This window comes from Pan paniscus, chromosome 18 (assembly GCF_029289425.2).
Source record: "Pan paniscus chromosome 18, NHGRI_mPanPan1-v2.0_pri, whole genome shotgun sequence".
Classification (NCBI taxonomy): domain Eukaryota; kingdom Metazoa; phylum Chordata; class Mammalia; order Primates; family Hominidae; genus Pan; species Pan paniscus.
This window is the reverse complement of record NC_073267.2, coordinates 29278186-29298253: the sequence shown is the minus strand read 5'-3', so window position 1 is coordinate 29298253 and position 20068 is coordinate 29278186. Positions and strand designations below refer to the sequence as shown.

The following is a 20068-nucleotide window of genomic DNA, read 5'->3' as shown; positions in this document are numbered from 1 at the left end:
CGTTAACTCTCACTAGCCTGTCACTGGCCATTGGCATCTTCCTCTGTGACGTGTGGTGGCAACAAACCTCAGTGGGCTAGATGCACCTGGGGCTTTGACACCAATCGAAATCACAGATTTTTTCCACCACACCTTATAGGGGTTGCAGACATCTTGAAATACCACTTCCCTGCTCACTGCTTTGAAATGATTGTAGTTATTAGACGTGCACTAGATCTTGTTATATCCTGTATCAATCAGAAGTATGTGTACTAATATTATACATCTAATTTTTAAATATTTATTTTTTGAGACAGCATCTCGCTCTGTCACCCAGACTGGAGTGCAGTGGTGTGATCAGCTCACTGCAATCTCCGCCTCCTGGGTTTGAGGAATTCTCCTGCCTCAGCCACCTGAGTAGCTGGGATTACAGGAGCATGCCACCACACCTGACTAAATTTTGTATTTTTAGTAGAGACAGGGTTTCATCATTTTGGCCAGGCTGGTCTTGAACTCCTGACCTCAGATGATCCACCCACCATGGCCTCCCAAAGTGCTGGGATTATAAGCATGAGCCACCATGCTTGGCCTATGTATCTGTTTTGTTTTTTTTTTTAATGTTTTGATAAATCCATTCCAATATAATTGGCTTTCTTTGCAATTCTGCATGTATTTGTTTTATGCATTGAAAAACGTCATTAGGAGTAAGGGTCCATGAGGCTTCACCAGATGCCAAAGGGGTCCATGTCCTGGAAAAGGTGCAGAGCTGGAGAGGGAGGCTCAGATAGACGTAGGCACCATTCCTAACTCCCCTTGCCAATGCTGCGGGGTCTTGGGTGAATCTCTTTCCTTCTCTCTGCCTCAGTGTCCTTACCTGGAAGATGGAGCCTGGTAGCCCCTACCTCAAATACTTGGAAGGAACCAGCCAGGCCCCCCAAGCAGGCATCAGGGAGGTGCTCTGAGGCCAGCTGGGCTTCTCGTGCCATGGGAGCTGGGCTGACCAGGCTCTGAACCCCAGCTCTGCCACTTACTTGCCCATTATGGCCCTGGGATGGGGACTTAACTTCTTCACCTGCCTCAGCTCCTCACCTCCACGACGTGGAGATGGTAATAGCACCCAAGGCATAGAGTGGTTGTGGAGATGAATTGAGTTTCTATTTGTCAAAAGGGTGCCAGCTCGGTGCTTGGCCCTCCATGGGTGCTGTAGAGCGTGGTTGTCACTGGGTGTGTGTCTCACCCCGCAGGTTCAATTTGGGGTTCCTGGAGGACTGGATCCAAGTCCTGTTCTGTCTGCATTCCCAGGAAACAGTGTCTGGGTTTGTGCAGTCACTGCTGTTTTTCAGGTGAGATTGAGGAGGAAGGACAATTGCATTAGTGCTCAGGATGGGGAGACTGAGTTGGAGTACCATCAGGCCACAGGGGACCCCGGATTCAGCAACGGAGGTGCAGAGAGGCAAGGAGCGGAGGCTGAAGCCTGCCTGGTCTTGAGATCCTGGGCAAACGTGGAATCCACATCACCCAGTTGGACAGTACCTCCCCACCACCCACTCAGTCTGGCTCTGTCAGGCTTGAGGCAGCTGAGGATTTTTTCTTTGTTCTTTCCAAGACAGAATCTGTTCTCCTCTGTTAAAATGGGGACAGCTAGCATATTGAAGTCTATCGGGAGTGAACCCTGGGTTATGCCTCTTTACACGTGTCTTCTTGTTATTTATTTATGTTTTTGAGACAGGGTGTCCTTCTGTCACCCTGGCTGGAGTGCAGTGGTACAATCATAGCTCACTGTAGCCTCAACCTCCCGAGCTCAAGCAATTCTCCTGCTTCAGCCTCCTGAGTGGCTACCACCACAGGTGCACGCCACCACACTTGGCTAATTTTTTAAATTTTTGTAGAGGCAGGGTCTCACTGTGTTGCCCAGGCTGGCCTTGAACTCCTGGGCTCAGGCGATCCTCCCGCCTCAGCCTCCCAAAATACCAGGATTACAGGCACGAGCCGCTGTGCCCAGCCAGTGATGCCTCTTTACCTGTTTCATGTAATTCCTCACCTGTGAGGCAGGTGAGGAAATCGAGGCTCAGAGAGGTGAGGTAACTTGTCTGAGGCCACACAGAAAGTCCCTAGCACAGCCGGGGTTTGCCTGCAGGTGACCTGGCTCCCCAGGCCGTGCCCTTAAACACTGGGCTACACTGCCAACTCGCAGCGGGTAAATGCTTTCCTGCTTTTCTCCGCTATGTTCCAGACTGAGCAGCCCCAGATCATATTCACAGATGTGTTTTCAAGGGTAGCAGCAGGTGACGGGAATCAGCAGATGTCTGGGGGCGCTTCCCATGGAGGGCCTTTCCTGGCCTCCCATGCCAGCCTCCTCCCCGAGGCTTGCCCATCTCTGTCCTTCCCTCTCACTGCCTGCACGCTGAGCTGGTTCCCTGGGCTGTAGCCCTCAGCCTTTGTGGTGGCAAACAATAGGGAGGGGTGAGGACTGCAGCAAACTAGACAGCACCTGCCCTCGGTAAAGGGAGCAGCAGCCACTCTGCCCAGCCACTATTTCCATGTGGGAATATGGCCCTGGTCTTCCATGTTTTCAAAAGAATCTAGATTCTCTTGTGATTTTCCCATTTTTAAATATTGGCATGACATCTAATTCAAATTTTTAGAAATATCACATGTACCAAGAGAGAGGGAGACAGAGAAACACACACACACACCCAGAGAGAAAGAGAGAGAGAGAGACAGAGAGAGAGAGAGAGAAAGAGGGAGGAAGAGAGAGGCAGAAAGGGAGAAGAGATAGAGAGAGATCACTTCTTGGCCTTTTGGCTAAGGTCAAGTGGAGAGAGAAACAGAGAGAGGAGAAGAAAGAGGAGGAGGAAGAGGAAGAGGAAGACAGGGGAGGGAACAAAGCAAACAGTAAACAAAACAAAAAATCTCAAAAACCTGTCTTCGAGCCAGTTTGTGACTTCTCCCTTCCCCTTTCTCGTCCTTCTGCCTTCACAGCAGCCCCCTTTTAGAGATGGGAAAAAGGAGACCTGGAGAGATCAGAGGACTTGCCCAAGAAGACCTTAGGGGGTGGGTGGGTGGGTGGGGCTTTTGGGGCCATATCTCGACCTTGGACTTCAAAGTTCTTCCCACCAGGTTCCTACTACCCATCTCCAGGCCCCCAGCCTGTGTGGGCCAGTGCTTATTTTCAAAGTCAGGTGCTGAATTCTGAAGGGGAAGAAAAATAATTGTCATCTGATTCTGAAGGCCAAGGTCACCGTGACACATCTCACAGGCTCAGCGACTGTCCCCAGATTCCAACAGAGCCATTTCTAAAGGGCACGTCTGCCAGAGACGTCTCTGAACTGACAAGGCCTGGAGGCTTGTGGAACTCTAGGGGCCAGAGGCATTGTCAAAATCCTTTCCAGTGATAAACTAGTTTGTTCAGTTGTTGAGTGTGGAGGAGAACGGACTTGTTTCTCTGGGCCCAGCCCATCAGCTTCATAGGCTGCCGTTTACAGAGGACCTAGAATGCTCCGAGAACTAGATGGGGCCTTTGCAGCCATTCCCTCATTAAAGTTGCCCAGAAAATCCTGTGAGATTGGTAGTGTGGACTCTGTTTTATAGCCAAAGAAACTGAGGCTCAGAGAGGTTAGGAAAAGGCCAAGGTCAAATCCATGTCTGTTTGACCTCAAGTCCAGGCTCACCCCACCACTGCGAGGTATCTCTCTGGAGGTGGTAGAGAAGCTTCCTTCTTTGCTAAGGTCGATCTAGGGGCCACGGTGGGGGCCACAGTGCGGGCTAGGGTGGTTCGGGGAGGAAGTGATTTTGAACAAAGAAAGGAAGTTGGCTGGGCATGGTAACTCATGCCTGTAATCCCAAAACTTTGGGAGGTCAACAGAGGAGGATTACTTGAGGCCAGGAATTTGAGACCACCCTGGGCAACAGGGTGAGACCTCATCTCTACAAAAAATTTAAAAAATTAGCCAGACACAATAGAACGTGCCTGTGGTCCTGGAGACTTGGGAGGCTGAGGTGGGAAGATCACTTGAGCCCAGGAGTTGGAGGTTGCAGTTAGCTGTGATTCCACCACTGCACTCCAGCCTGGGTGATAGCACGAGACCCTGTCTCAAAAAGGAAGAAGAAAAAAAGGAGGTGTATTAGTTTCCTCTTGCTGATGTAACAAATTTCCACAAATTTAGAATTTAGTGCCTTGAAACAATATGGATTTATCTCACAGTTCTTGAGGTCAGAATTCCAAGACGAGACTTAAAAATCAGTGTTGGCTGGGCGTGGTGGCTCATGCCTGTTATCCCAGCACTTTGGGAGGCCGAGGTGGGGGAATCACCTGAGGTTAGGAGTTTGAGACCAACTTGGCCAAAATGGTGAAACATTGTCTCTGCTAAAAATACAAAAATTAGCCAGGCATGATGGTGTACACCTGTAATCCCAGCTACTCGGGAGGCTAAGGCAGGAGAATCGCTTCAGCCTAGGTGGTGGAGGTTGTAGTGAGCTGAGATCATGCCACTGCACTCCAGCCTGGGCAGCAGAGCGAGAATCTGTCTCAAACAAAACAAAACAAAACAACAACAAAACACCAAAGTGTCAGCCGGACTGTGTTCCTTTCTGGAGGTTCAAGGGGAGAACTTGTCTCCTTGCCCTTTCTGTCTTCTAGAGGCCGCCTGCATTCCTTGGCTCATGGCCCCGCATCACTGCAACCTCTGCTTTTCCCATCGCATCTCCTTCTCTGTCTCTGACCCTCCTGTCTCCCTGTCATAATGACCCTTGTGATTACACTGGGCCAACCCAGATATCAGGATAATCTCCCCATCTCAAAATCTTTTTTTCCTATGCCTTTGACCTTTGTCTTTTTAAAAAATTTAATTTAATTTTAAGTTCCAGTATCCATGTGCAGGATGTGCAGGTTTGTTACATAGGTAAACGTGTGCCATGGTGGTTTGCTGCACCCATCAAACCATCACCTAGGTATTAAGGCCCATGTGCATTGGCTATTTATCCTTCCATCTCAAGATCTTAATCATGTCTGCAAAGTCCCTTGTGCCATGCAAGGTAACATATCCTGGAAGTGAACAGCTTCCAGGGATTAGGATGGGGACACCTTTGACAGCCCTTATTCAGCCAGCCCCGGGGGCTTAGATAGTCACATTCAAATGTCTTAGTGCAGCATTCAATGCCCTTGACACATGGTTCCCAAGCAGTCCTGCCCATCTCCACCCTGAGCACCCGCCTGAAGGAAGTACAGCTGCAGGCTGAACATCTCATTTCCCGCACGCCTCCAGCATGCCCTACCCATTGGAGTGACCCTCTAGGCCAGTGCTCCTTACACTCCTATGTGCTTTGGAGTCAGCTAGGGACCTGATGACAATGCAGGTCTTCAGTCAGTAGGTCTGGGAGGGGCCAGAGATTCTATATTTTCTCCAGGGTCCCAGGGAATGCTGACGCTGCTGGTTTGTAGATCTCCCTTTGAGGATTGAGACTCTAGACAAGATGGTTATGCAGAAAACGTCATCTCCGGGCCTGTGTTTCCAAGGTAGCATGCCGATTGGCATTGGAATGGCATCACATCCCCACGTGCTCTGTTGCCCTACCTTTTTGCCCATCCCACTAAAGCATCCACTGAGGGTCTCTACTATGACCTGGAGTCAAAGCATAAAAGCTTTCCGGACTTATTAAAGGAAGATTCCGAGTGAGCGTTGTGACCTTGGGCAACTCATTCGCCCTCTCTGGGACTTTTTGGAAAGGATATGGGGCTGGCTGGACAAGAGAACTTTCGGGAACAGCTGTCAGATCCATGCCCTTGGCTTAGAAAGTCAATTCAGGTGTCTGAGCTGAATGTCTTTCCTTTTCCTCTAACTCTGAAAATTGAGTTATGGGATTGTGTGGTGTTTGTTAGAACCCTGGACCATGGGAAAAGGTTTGCAGGGTATTTCACCCCTATCTGTAGATATCAGGGGTCCATATAGGGTCTTAAAATGTTGCATGGCTGCAGTATCGGAGATAGAAATGACTGATTTCGTCGTATAGGGAGACGAGGCTGGAAACTCAAATGCTCTTGAGAGCCTGGCAAGACGCATGAAGGGTTGAGGGGCACCGGGTGGGATCCGTGTCCCCTGTCTGAGGAAGGCAGCCCCAGCTCAGCCCCACAGTCATCATCACGTGATGATGCAGGTCCAGTATTGTGCATTTGCCCATTTTGCAAACGAATCCAGAAATCTGGATTTTTTTTTTATGTGAAGCCTCCTATTTTTAAATGTTGATAATGAATTCAGATATTTTTAAAATACTGTGTGGGCCAAACAAGACATTTCTGTGGGCTGGATTCCGCCTGTTGGCAGCTTGTTTGAGAATCTACTCACTCTGCCGAGAGGGAAACTGAGGCTCACAGCAGCAAAGGGACCTTCCCGAGGTTTGTAGCATCAAGGTTTGAACTCGGGGCTGCTGACGTACAGTGGAGCCACCATCTGTTGGTCTCACTGTAGTTCTCTCTTCCAGACAGCCCTTTCCCCTTCAAACCTCGATCCTCATGCCTCTGATAGAACCAACCTTGCCCCCAGGCACACAACAGGAAATAGCCTGGGAGGTGAAACAGTGCCTCCCACCCGACTCTGCTCCTGACTTACTCTGTGACATGGGAAAGTCCTGGCTCCTTTTTGCATCTGAGACTTCTCATCTGTAGAACAAGGGCTGGGGGCTCAGTGACCCCAGAAGTCCCTCCCTACAGCTCTCCATGGCCTCTGGCCTTTTCCTCCCAGCGCCGGTACATCCCTGCCTCTGAGCTTCCCATATTGACATTTTGCAAACAGCAGCTGCCACAGAGACGTTGCCAGCCCCCAAGGTCCCAGTCCACATCATCTACATGATTCAACATGCTCGGTATCAGGGGGCCTGTCACCCATCTCACAGCCAGCGGCCACTGCGCCGTGCCTTATTGATTTGATGTATTAAACTGATGGATTTTTTGAGAAAAAAAGTGTTTTCTCTTGAAAGGCCAATATGTCTTGAGACTTCATATGACTTTGCAACAATTCCCCTCTGATCCTCATAAAGGTTTTATTTGTCCAGTGGCTGATAATGCACTTGTTCCGGCTTCCTAATCCTCCTTGGCTACTTCCCTTTAGGAATAACAACAACGGTAACAGCTAATGGGCACCTTAGACAGGACAGGTGTTGTCCTAAGCACTTACTCATTAATTAACTCACTTAATCCTCACAACAGTCCATGGGCTGGCTGCTTCATGTATGCCCAATTTGCAGATGAGAAGACTGAGGTTCAATGGCGATGTATCCTTTTCCCAGTCTCACATCTAGTTATTGATGGAGCTAAGGTCACCTGGTCCAGGTCCTCAATCTTTCTCGGTGCCTTACCACCTCTTATTACAATTGCTGGCCAGGGTTGGTGGCTCATGCCCATAATCCCTGCACTTTGGGAAACCAGGGCTGGAGGATAACTTGAAGCCAGAAGTTTGAGACCAGCCTGGGCAACAGGATGCGACCTTGTCTCTAGAAAAAATAAGAAAATTAGCTGCATGTAGTGGTGCATGCTTGTAATTCCAGCTACTTGGGAGGCTGAAGTGGGAGGATCGCTTGAGCCCAGGAGTTCAAGGCTGCAGTGAGTCATGATTGTGCCATTTCACTCTAGCCTGGGAGACAGAGTGAGACCCTGTGTCTTAATAAAAAATGAAAATAAAAAATTAGCTGGGCATGGTGGTGCATGTCTGTAGTCCCAGCTACTCGGGAGGCTGAGACAGAAGAATCTCTTGAGCCTGGGTTGAAGCTGCAGTGAGCCTTGATTGTGCCACTGCACTGCAGCCTGGGTGACAGACTGAGACCTTGTCTCTAAAAAAATAAAAAGGAAAAGGAAAAATTATTATAATTGTGAATAATGACCTTATTAGCAAGAAATAGTCATACTTAACTTTCTTCAACTCTTTCCAAATGTCAGGCTTGTGTGATTTACTGGTATTGTCTCATTTACTGCGTGCAACAAGTCAATTATGCCCATTTTAGGAATGAGGAACCCTACGGACAGAGGACCACTCAATGTCACACAGCCGAGACACGGTTCCCACCTATGTTTTTTCACTCAGTCAAGGATCTGGCCCTGGAAGCTCTCTCAGCAAGGGAGGGATCCAAGGCGAATGGGAAATCATTCCTGCAAACCCATCAATCCCAGCAATGAAGGGTCAGAGTTGGCATCGCAAAGCTGTTTTTTAAAAAGGCAAAGAGTGCAGCTAACAAGATCAGCTGTCACCTCCTGGCCCCGCACCTGATGAGAAATCATTTCATTCCTTCTGCCCCCTGGAGGTCACCTGTTCTCTGCCGCAAATTGAACCATTAGCGCAAGTTTCAGAGACTTGGGACAATCATCCCCACCATTATGGAGGCTTTCCCGGCATCACTAAGGCGAGGCTCTGCTGGGCCTGCCGAAAGACTGTCTGTTCTGACTTCCTGTCCTTCCACGAGCTTGCATTCCACAGCACTAAGAAGAAAAGTGAGCATTCATCACAGGCCAGGCATTCTGCATTGGTTCCCGATTGTTTAATTATTCCCATACCACCTTTTATTTGCCTGATGCCAACACCTACTTTTCTTTTCTAGCATTGACTTAGTTTTTCCTTAAGGTGACTTTTTTTTTTTTTTTTTTTTTGGGACTGAGTCTCTCTCTGTCAGGCTGGAGTGCAATGGCGCGATCTCGGCTCACTGCAACCTTCACCTCCCGGGTTCAAGCGATTCTCCTGCCTCAGCCTCCCGTGTAGCTGGGATCACAGGTACACACCACCACATCTGGCTAATTTCTGTATTTTTAGTAGAGACGGGGTTTCACCATGTTGACCAGGCTGGTCTCAAACTCCTGATCTCAGGTGATCTGCCTGCCTCAGCCTCCCAAAGTGCTGGGATTACAGGCGTGAGCCACCAAGCCTGGCTGAGGTGACTCATTTTTTTTTATTTTTGAGACAGGGTCTCACTTCTGTTGTCCAGGCTAGAGTGCAGTGACAGGATCATAGCTAATTGCAGCCGCAACCTCCTGGGTTCCAGTGATCCCTCCCACCTCAACCTCCTAAGTAGCTGGGGCTACAGACATGCGCTACCATGCCTGGCTAATTTTTAAAATTTTTGTAGAGATGAGGTCTCCCTATATTGCCCAGGCTGGTCTCGAACTCCTGGGCTTAAGTGATCCTCCCACCTCGGCCTCTCAAAGCGCTGGGATTAGAGGCTTGAGCTACTGCATTCAGCCTCATTTTTTACATGTACATTTAAAAATGGGACTTTAGATTCCTGGTTCTCAAATTGGACTGCATATCAACATCGCCTGTAGGGCCCATTCAGACACAGAATGATTCTTACTCTCAGAGTTTCTGATTCCACAGGTCTGGGCTGGGGCCGGAGAATTTGCACAAGTGCCCAGGTGAGCCTGGTGGTGCTGGTGGGGCACTCAGTGTGTGCTGAGACCATTGGCTTAGATCACCACTCTCACTGGAAATCAGAGTCCCTTGCCTTAAAAAAAAAAAAAAGATCTGTCACTGACGGTACCTGCAGAAAACAGAATCCCCCAAATAGTTCAAGTGAAGACACTTGAATGAAAGAACTCCTTACAGAGAAGTGAGAAGGGTTAAGAGAATCTGAGGCCAGTCACGGTGGCTCACGCTTGTAATTCCAGGGCTTTGGGAGGCTGAGGCAGGAGGATCGCTTGAGCCCAGGAGTTTCAGACTAGCCTGAGCAACATAGTGAGACCCTGTCTCTACAAAACAATTAAAAATTAGTGGGTTGTGGTGGTGAGTGCCTGTAGTTCCAGCTACTTGGGAAGATGAAGCGGTAGGATCGCTTGAGCTCAGGAGGTTAAGGCTGCAGTGAGCCATGATCCAGCCACTGCACGATGCACTCCAGCCTGGGTGATAAAGCAAGACTTTGTCTCAAAAATGAATAATTAATAATAACAAATAATAAAAAAAAGTTACACAATATGGCTAGAAACTATGGAAGATTCTGAGTCTGAGGCCAGCCTTGTCTTTGCTTTAAAAAATTGACAAGTGTTAGAAAGGTGTTAAGGACCTATTAGCACCACACAGAGATTCTTTTGATTGAGGTAATAAGAATGCTAAAAATCAGGGAAAAGAGAATCACTTTTTCACTCTTTGGTTCTGACAGTTTAACGTTGTGATTCAACACCACCTTAAAGCACTTGTCCCCTGGTGGGAAACAGGAATGCGTAGCTCACAGCCCCCAGTGGCACCCAGCTTCTGGTACTTATTTACCAGCTCACACTTGGCACTGGGGGAGGGCTGCTTCTGGGGATGGGGGCAGGTTGATGTACGTCCCCCGGCATGTCCAGCCTGTCTCAAAGCTGGGTGGAGGTGGGCTCTGGTGGCCAGGGCAAGCCCCCAGGCAGAGAGACACAGGTGCCAGCAGGTGGAAATGTGCCCCCAAGGGCCGTGGGCAGGCTGGGAGCACCGCACCGGCTGTGTCTGCCGCACTTTCACAGCCCCCTGCCACTGCTCCCTCCCCTTAAGTATTGATGTCCCCTGGAATCCCACTTCCCACATGGGTTCAGAGGCATCCTGTTGACTCCAACTACCTTCTGACAATCACAGCAGATACACAGGGAGTGCTGAGTCTTGCCAGTGCCCCCCACCTGTCTGAGCTCCAGCTCATGGACATTCCTGCTGGATGTTCCACGGCTCATGTAGGCTCTGCCTGTCATTGTCCTCCTGCCTTAGCACTGTTCCATGCTCAGTGAGGAATGCCATCATCTGCTCACGTGTCCAAGCCAGGAACATGGCACCAGTGTGGCCTCCTCCCTCTCCTTTGCCATGAGGTTCATAGGTGCACAGCCCACTGAGTCCACCCCTCAGGGGTTATCAGTTTATCTACTTGTCCTCATTCCCACTGTGACCACAGTCCAGGCCACCATCATCTTTTGCATGGAGTGCAGCGGAAGCCTCCAAGAACTCTTTCCATCCTGTCCATCCATTCTTCACTCTCCTCTCAGCATACAGAGTTCCCTGGCTAAGCCCCTCACCTGCCCCTGAGCTCAGGTCAAGTCCAGCTTCCCCAACCTGGCTTCCAAGAATCCTCCAGATTGCCTTCTCTACCCTGTGACCTCCTTCCCCATCATGCCTGGTGGCTGGCTGGTATGGCATCCCTGAGAACCGAAGGGCCATTCCATCCCACTCAGCGGCCATCCTCTTCTGGACACCTGGTTCCAGAATTGCTTAGGACTCCGGAGAATATCTTGAATAAGAGCCTTGACTAGGGAATCCTACGCCCCACAGCCAGACCGGCTGCAGCAACCTGCTAAAAGCAGGAGAATATGGTTTCCAAGTGGCCACTCTGTCCTGATGACAGCCTCCTTGCTGACCATGGTTCCTGGAGGCAGAGAGGCATGAGTTTGAATCCAGACTATGCCACTACCTAGGTGTATAGAGCAGTTGCTTAATCCCTCAGAAGCTGAGTTTTCTTGTCTGCAAAACGGGTGATATGTTGCTACCTTGCAGGCTGTTAGGAAGATTTGGGGATATAATCCACATAAATTTTTGCGTCTAAGATCAGATTATCTAGAGGCGCAGCGTAAGATGAGGATTTGGGTGCAAAGTCATTGGTGAAGGAAATGCTCCCTGGGGAGACTGGTAAGGGAATTGAAGCTGCAGGACAGGGAAAGGAGAACAGAAAGCAAGGGATGGTGTCAGGCCAGTCTGACCCCATGGGGGCTTTGTAGTGTGGGTCACAGCTCAGAGTTGTCTTAGCCAGAGCCACAGGACAGGACCCTGCTGGTCAGTCATGCATTGATGGCGGCTAAGAGAGAAATATAAGTTCCCATTTTCTGAACAAAGATAGAAAAAATGGGCTCCGGTTGCCCAAAGACAATCATCCAAAGACAGAAACTCTAAAAAGAGAGCCTAGGAGATTGGGCGGGACATCAATATCCTCCTTTTTGACTTGGCACATAATAAAGACCTCATAACTGTCAGCCCTTATTGTGACAATTATAACAACAAGAACAATCGTTATTGTTATTAATTTCCTCGACTGGAGTGGGCTGAAACTCGCAGACGGATGCTCCCGAGCCCAGTAAGAAGATAAGGAAATAAACCTAGCAATCTAGCTGGAAAAGCACAACTCGGCCAGGCACACCTATAATTTCAGCGCTTTGGGAGGCCGAGGCGGGAGGATCACTTGAGGCTGAGAGTTCGAGACCAGCCTGAGCAACATAGTGAGACCCTGTCTCTACAAAAATAAAAAATAAAAAAATTAGCTGGGCATGGTGGCACTTACCTTTAGTCACAACTACTACAGAGGCTGAGGCAGGAGGATGGCCTGAGCCCAGGAGTTAGTGGCTGCAATGAACTATGATCGTGCCACTGCTCTCCAGCCTGGACAAAGAGCAAGATCCTGTCTCAAAAAAAAATCTATATATCTGTATATCTATCTATATCTATATCTATATCTATATCTATATCTATCTATCTAAGCACAAGCCAGCTGGGTGCAGCTCAGGCCTGTAATCCCTGCACTTTGGAAGGCCAAGGTGGGTGGATCATTTGAGGTCAGGAGTTCGAGACAAGCCTGGCCAACATGGTGAAACTCAATCTCTACTAAAAATACAAAAATTAGCCGGGCACAATGGCGGGTGCCTGCAATCCCAGCTACTCGGGAGGCTGACGCAGGAGAATTGCTTGAACCTGGGAGATGGAGATTGCAGTGAGCTGAGATGGTGCCACTGCACTCCAGCCTGGGTGACAGAGTGAGAGTCTGTCTTAAGGAAAGAAAAGAAATGGGGGCAGGGAGAGAGAGAGACAGAGAGAGACAGAGAAAGAAAGAAGAAAGAAAGAAGAAAGAAAGAGAGAGAGAGAGAAAGAAAGAAAGAAAGAAAGAAAGAAAGAAAGAAAGAAAGAAAGAAGAAAGAAAGAAAGAAAGAAAGAAAGAAAGAAAGAAAGAAAGAAAGAAAGAAAGAAAGAAAGAAAGAAAAAGAAAAGAAAGAAAGAACCACAACCCCGCCAGGCATCGGGGTACCCGTGCCTATTTCCCCATGGTTAAGTTACTTCCGGAGCATCCCCACCTCCAAGCTCTGGCCCATCTCCCATCACTTCTGAAAGAGCAGAGCTGGGCCCTGCTGTGAGGGGAGGGGCGGGGGAAGCGTCCTGGCCCGGGGCCCACGTGGGCAGGGTTGAACGCACCCCCTGGGGTGTGGGGGCCGCGTGGGGGAGGCAGCTGAGTCAGTGAGCAGCGCCATGATGAGGGGCAGTCCCTGCCAGCACCAACAGGGGCTGGAAACCCAGCGATAGGAGCAACAGCAGCTCCGAGGTAAAGACTGTTGGGTTGGGGATGAAACCTCCTGGGGGCGGCCACCCTCCTGCAGGCTCAGTGCTCTCTGAATTTCCTGCTTCACTCCCCGCTGCCTGGTGGCCCTTGGGCCAGCGAAGGGCTGGGAGGCTGTGAGTGTGCGGTGCCAGGGGGTGTTTTAACAACATCCAGGCTGCCAAGAGCACATTATTCTCTTACAACAATCCAAGGAATTGCCCAGGAGATGTGATATTTTGGTAGGGGGGAGAAAAAAAAAAAAGAAAAGAAAAGAAAAAAAGGGAAGAAGAGGAAAAGAAAAGTTCTCTGAAACTCTAAAAGCACTGTTGCGCTAAGAATGATAGTGGGTGTTTCAGCGTCTGGGTTCTTCATCAGGGAGCAGGTGGGGACTCAGAATTTTCTGTTTATTTGTTTTATTTGATAAATAGTATTTCTTGGATGTCCCCGGGACATTCCAGGTGGAAGGAACAACTTGTGCAAAGGCAGAGAGCTAGAGAAGGACATGTTTGACAAGAAAAGCTGAAGATAAGGACTCCTGGTTGTGATGGAAATTCTCCTCAAACTGGCATGGGCAAAGACAAAGAATTAATTGGTTCACGTGATTGAAAGAACAAAGGACCGGCAGCCTCAGGCATGGCTGGATCTAGGGGCTCAAACAATGTCATCAGGACGCAATCTTCCTCCATCTCTTGGCTCTGCCTCCCTTGGCACTGGATTCACTCTCAGGAAGGCTCTTGCTGTCTGGTGATTCAGTCAATTCCATCTTTACATCCTTCTAGCCTCAAACGTGGTAGAAATAGAAGGCTTCTAGGGCTGGGCATGGTGGCACATGCCTGTAGTCCCACCACTTTGGAAGGCTGAGAGAGGATGATCACTTGAGCTTAGGAGTTTGAGACCAGCCAGCGCAACATGGTGAAACCCCATCTCTACAAAAAATATAAAAATAAGCTGGGCATGGTGGTGCATGCCTGTAGTCCCAGCTACTCAGGAGGCTAAGGTGGGAGGATTGCTTGAATCCAGGAGGTGGAGGTTGCTGTGAGCTATGATCATACCACTGTGCTGCAGCCTGGGTGACAGAGTGAGACCCTGTCTGAGAAAGAAAAAGAAAAAAAAAAAGAAAGAAAGAGAGAAAGAAAAGAGACAGAGAGCTTCTCTTTCCCAGTAGTTCCTGCAAAAGTCCTGAGGTTGAGTCTCATTGAATAGACTTGGGTCATGGGTCCATGTCTGACTGCCCATGCCTGGTCCGTAGTTCCTTCTCTAAAGTGTGGGTCTTGGGAGACCACATGACTAGTGTGACCTGGAAGGCAAGCCATGGGGATGTGTTCCTAGTTCCATCTTCTATTCGCTACTTTTTCTTTCAGAAATCATATGTACCCTCACAATTTCATTTCTCCCTGTTGACTCTATCTCTAGCCTTGACCTCGTCAAGAGCCCCTGGGCTGTATTTCCAGTCTCCATTAGATATATCCCCATTATGTTCCTCTAAAAAAATTGTAATAGTACAAATGACTTGAGCTCTTACTATGTGCTATTTATAAGCTCCTTACATTGCTGTGCAACTGAATCCTCACATCACCACAACACTGCAAGACAGGCGTTATTACCCCCATTTTATTTTTTTATTTTTTGAGACAGAGTCTCGCTCTGTTGCCTTGGCTGGAGTGCATTGGTGCTATCTCGGCTCACTGCAACCTCTGCCTCCTGGGTTCAAGTGATTCTCCTGCCTCAGCCTCCCGAGTAGCTGGTATTACAGGTGCATGCCATCACACCCGGCTACTTTTTGTATTTTTAGTAGAGATGGGTGTTTACCATGTTGGCCAGGCTGGTCTCGAACTCCTGACCTCAAGTGATCCATCTGCCTCAGCCTGCCAAAGTGCTGGGATTACAGGCATGAGCCACCGTGCCCAGCCATTACCCCCATTTTACAGATGAAGGAACTGAGGCATAGAGAAGTTCACTCCTGAACCAATGACTGGAGTTGGAGGGACATGGCACTCTGACTGGCTAGACCTGAGTCATGTCCCCATCATGGAGCCCAGATGTGGGTCAGCTGCAAAGCATCCATGTAGACAGAGAAGAAAGAGTCTCTCCCGGTAAAAAGCATGCAGGAATCATTATAATATGGGTAGGAAAAACAGCAGATCCTCCCTAAACTAGATGGCAAATGATGGTAATCCAATTTGGACAAATTTGTAGGAAAAGGGAGCTGTGCTATCTCAGGGAATACAAAGAACATTTGAACTGCCAAACTCCTGGAAGGACAGGAGTGCAGGTGGTCTTCAGGAACAGCTGGAACCAGGTGCTCATGTGGTCAGAATGCTCAGACTCTCATCTGAACTGCTCTTTCCTGGTCTACTTCAGTGGTTCTAAGTGCAGGTTCCTAGAGGAAGACTTTGATTGGTCAATTATAAGTCAGATAATCATACTGGACCAATCAGCTATGCCAGGAGGGCAGGACCTCACCAGAACATGGCTGACTGGGAGAACCACAAGGTTGAAGTGTGGGAGTAGCAATGATGGGTTCTAGAAAAAATGTGGGGTAGGATACAGGGCAGATAAAAGTGTAGGTGACCCTTGAGGGCAAGCCTGCTGTGTGTGTGAGGTGGCATACTTAGAGCTGCAGGTGGGCCAGGTGTGGTGGCTCATGCCTGTAATCCCAGCACTTAGGGAGGCTGAGGCAGGCAAATAGCTTGAGCCCAGGAGTTTGAGAACAGCCTGGGCAATATGGCGAGACCCCATCTCTATAAAAAATAAAAAATTAGTTGGGTTTGGTGGCGCACTCCCATATTTCCATCTACGTGGGAGGCTGAGGTGGTAGGATGGCTTGAGCCCAGGAATTTGAGGCTGCAGTGAACCGTGATTGCACCACTGCACTCCAGCCTGGGTGACAGAGCGAGACCCTTTCTCAAAAAAATCCCACAAAAACAAACAAACAAAAAAGAACAAAACAAAATGTGTAGTTGGAGGTAACACAGAACCTCGCACTAACTGGCCTAACAATACAGCAGTTTATCTCATGAAACCCAGAACAGGGCAGCTCCTAGGGCTGGTGATTGGTCTGATGAGGCCATCGTTCCATCACTCTTCTCTGCGTCTACAGTGTCAGCTTCACCCTAAACTGGTGGCGGCAAGCTGGCTCTCAGTGGTGATCATCTAATCCATGAGAAAGAAAGGGAGCCCTTGGTCCAGCCACAGGATAAAAGTTCTTCCCCAGTAATGGGATCCAGAGAATGCTGACTTAAGCTTCGGTCCCTGAGCCGGCCCCTGCAGACAAGGATGGGACGGCCATGACAGGCTTCCATCAGGACCTCCCCCAGAACCAGGGTCTATTCTAGAATGACTTGCTACCCTCTGCTGTTGTGGGAGGAATAGGCACAGGTGAGTCTATCTTGGGTGGCCCCTCATCTCACGGCCTCTCTGCCTCTGTTGGACAGGGGTCCTGTGGCTGTCTGTGGTCTCCGAGGTGCTGTACATTCTGCTGCTGGTGGTTGGCTTCAGCCTCATGTGTCTCGAGCTCTTCCACTCCAGCAATGTCATCGACGGGCTCAAGCTCAATGCCTTCGCGGCTGTCTTCACGGTGCTCTCAGGTAAGGCATGGCTGGTCCTGTGGCCTCTCAGAGCAGAGGCGAGAAAGGGTGCTGCCCTTGGAGTAAGCCCTGGTTGTACCAACCGGGAGGCATTGGACAAATTGCTTCTCTTCTGTGAGCCTCAGTTTTATCGTTTGTAAAAAATGACCAATGCATATTGACTGAGCATCTAATACATGCCAAGCACCGGACCAGGTACTAAGGCTATAGTAATGAGCAAAAGCAGGCAGTCCCAGACCTCAAGGAGCATAACACATGTGGGAGGGAGAGGCAGATGAATTTGAGATGTCTTCAGGAGATCAGTACCGCATGGTCTGTGATGGATTGGATCTGCAGTGTCAGCAAGGGAGGCAGTTGTGCAGAATAGGCTGACTGTGCCGCCTTTCCCTGGGATGTAAAAGAGAAGCCACTTTGGGGTGGAGGGCACATTGCTCCTCTTCCTGAGCTCATCTGGCTTTGAGAACTCCACGTGGAGATGCTGCATGGGAAGTCGAATGATCAAACACATCCGGAAGCTCAAGGGCAAGAGTGTGTTGGGCAGGGATTGTGGGAAAAGGCCACGGAGCCAGGGATTTTGAGGGTTTCAGGAAGAATGGGACAGTCAACTGCATCATAGGACTCAGGAAGATGGAGACAGATGATTCCAAGCAAACACTTAGATTTGGTGGGCAGGTGCCCAGGGTCGCCGCAGCAGATTCAGGTCATCAGGGGTTAAGCTGGGATTACGCAGGAAGGGAATAAAGGAAGCCTATAAACTAAAACATCAGGAGGCCTGGCAGACAGAGCAGTGGCTTGGCTGTGTAAGACATTTGTTCCTAAAAAGCTGAGTGTAAATTGAATTTCTATAAATTTAATCCTATTCTTCACGCATTGGAAGAACTCTCTATTTAATGAAACAAAAACGATGAGCCTCTTGGTAAGGGAAGTAATCTCTCCTAATTGAGGTATGTACATTTGACAGAGGGATCTTTCAAAGAATAGAGCTGCATTCAAGAAATTAGAGCACATGCCATAGATCAAAATGTGCCAATCTGTCATCCCCAGGATGTGGGAAATCCAATCATCACAGTAAAGAAAAGAAGAAAAATAGAACAATTGTCGCAACACACAGACAATGTGGGATTTGGCCTCCATGCACCCCATCCCCATGTACCCCATCCCCATGCACCCCATCCCCAGCTGTCCAAGGATGGAGAGCTTGTTTATTCTTTTTTTTTTCCCCTCCATCTTTTATTTATTTACTCAACCTACATTCACTGAAGGCCTCACTGGGCACTGTGCTTGTCTGGGGGAGTTGAAGGAAAAAGACTCAGTCCTTGCCCTCATGAAGCCTTTCTCTCTCTCTCTTTTTTTTTTTTTTTTTTTTTTTTTTGAGATTGGGTCTTGCTTTGTTGCCTAGGCTGGAGAGCAGTGGTGCAATCACGGCTCACTGCAGCCTTGACCTTCAGGGCTCAAGCGATACTCCCATCTCAGCCTCCTGAGTAGCTGGGATTATAGGCAAACCCCATCCCCCCCACCACGACCAGCTAATTAAAAAAAAAAATTTTTTTTAGAGATAGGGTCTTGCTATGTTGCCCAGGCTAGTCTCCAACTCCTGGGCTCAAGTAATCCTCCTGCTTCAGCCTCTCATAGCACTGGGATTACAGGCATGAGCCACCACGTCTGGCCAAGTTTGTGATCTTGTGGAGAAATGTATTCATCAGACGATTCTAACTTGGTGTGTTGACCTCTATGGACTGGGTGTGTTAACAGCTCTGCAGGAGGGGCACCCACATTTGCCCAGGGAGTCGGGATGAGTGGGGTGGGCATGGGGAAGGCAACATTTGAGTGAGACTTGGAAAATAAGTAAGAGTCTGCTTGGTGGACAACTTGAGGAGGGCATTCCAGGTGGAGTGGACAGTGTAAGCAAAGGCCTGATGATGCGGCATATTCTGGGAACTTCACATAGCTCAAAATGGTGGGAAGACTGGGAGTAGGGAGAGGAGGAATGTTGAGAGATGAAGCTGGAGAGTTTTGTGAGGGTCTCAGTGCTTTATAGAGTCTTTGGATTTTACCATATAGGCAATAGGGAGCCACTGAAGAGTGTGGAGCAAGGGGCAACACAGTCGGGTTTGCATTTGGGGATTGTATCAGTCCATTCTCATGCTGCTAGTAAAGACATACCCGAGACTGGGTAATTTATAAAGAGAGAAGTTTAATGGACTCACAGATCCACATGGCTGGGGAGGCCTCACAATCATGGTGGAAGGCAAATGAGGAGCAAAGTCATGTCTTACATGGTGGCAGGCAAGAGAGCATGTGCAGGGGAACTGCTCTTCATAAAACCATCAGCTCTCGTGAGACTCACTATCAGGAGAACAGCATGAGAAAGACCTGCCCCCATGATTCAATTACCTCCCACTGGGTCCGTCCCATGACACGTGGGAATTATGGGAACTACAGTTCAAGATGAGATTTGGGTGGGGACACAGCCAAACCACATCAGGGATGATCTCTCTGGGTTCAGGGTGGAGCATAGATGAAGTGGAGCAAGAATGGAGGTGGGGAGGCCAGCCAGGAGGCTGCAGGAGTCATATTGATGCAAAGCAACAAGGCCTAAGTGGAGAATGGGTGAGGGCAGGGACAGGTGCACCGTGCAGGAGGTAAAGTCAGCTGGGCTTGGGGACTGGTTAGGAGAGGCGGGTGGGAGTGGGTGGTTAGGGGAAAATAGAGTCAAGGTGAAGGGTTTCTAGCTTGGAGTGCACAGAATTCAGGAGGTCCATGAACCCAGTTGGGGGAAATAACATCTTTATTTTTCTAACATAAAATTAGCTGTCATTTAGCTTTCCTCCAACAAATCACAGTAGTGGGGATGAGACCCATGACATAGTCACCAATAGTAATCTGTACTTTTCATGAAATCTCACCACAGCTGCAGCTATCTCAAAATGCACTCCTTCAAAAGTATGATACTTGGCTGGGTGCGGTTGCTCATGCCTGTAATCCCAGCACTTTGGGAGGCCGAGGAGGGTGGATCACGAGGTCAGGAGTTCGAGACCAGCCTGACTAACATGGTGAAACCCAGTTTCTACTAAAAATACAAAAATTAGCTGGGCATGGTGGTGCACACCTGTAATCCCAGCTACTTAGGAGGCTGAGGCAGGAGAATCACTTGAACCCGGGAGGTGGAGGTTGCAGTGAACCGAGATCGCACAACTGCACTCCAGCTTGGGTGACAGAGC

At 49.1% G+C, this 20068-nt stretch overlaps 1 protein-coding gene across 4 annotated transcripts in view; it reads left to right on the top strand.

Annotated features, from left to right (window-relative positions):
- Positions 1–20068, top strand: part of GSG1L (GSG1 like) — a 278788-nt gene that overhangs the window by 162631 nt on the left and 96089 nt on the right. For 2 of the 4 annotated variants that reach the window (XM_034951144.4, XM_034951146.3), the window contains exon 3: positions 16695–16847. The exons of 1 other annotated variant lie outside the window; for it this stretch is intronic. In XM_034951144.4, coding sequence (XP_034807035.1) covers positions 16695–16847 — 153 coding nt within the window. Of the gene's footprint in view, positions 1–13144; positions 13264–16694; positions 16848–20068 lie in introns of those variants that run through there. One more of the 4 variants, XM_008959906.4, reaches the window with a different exon arrangement.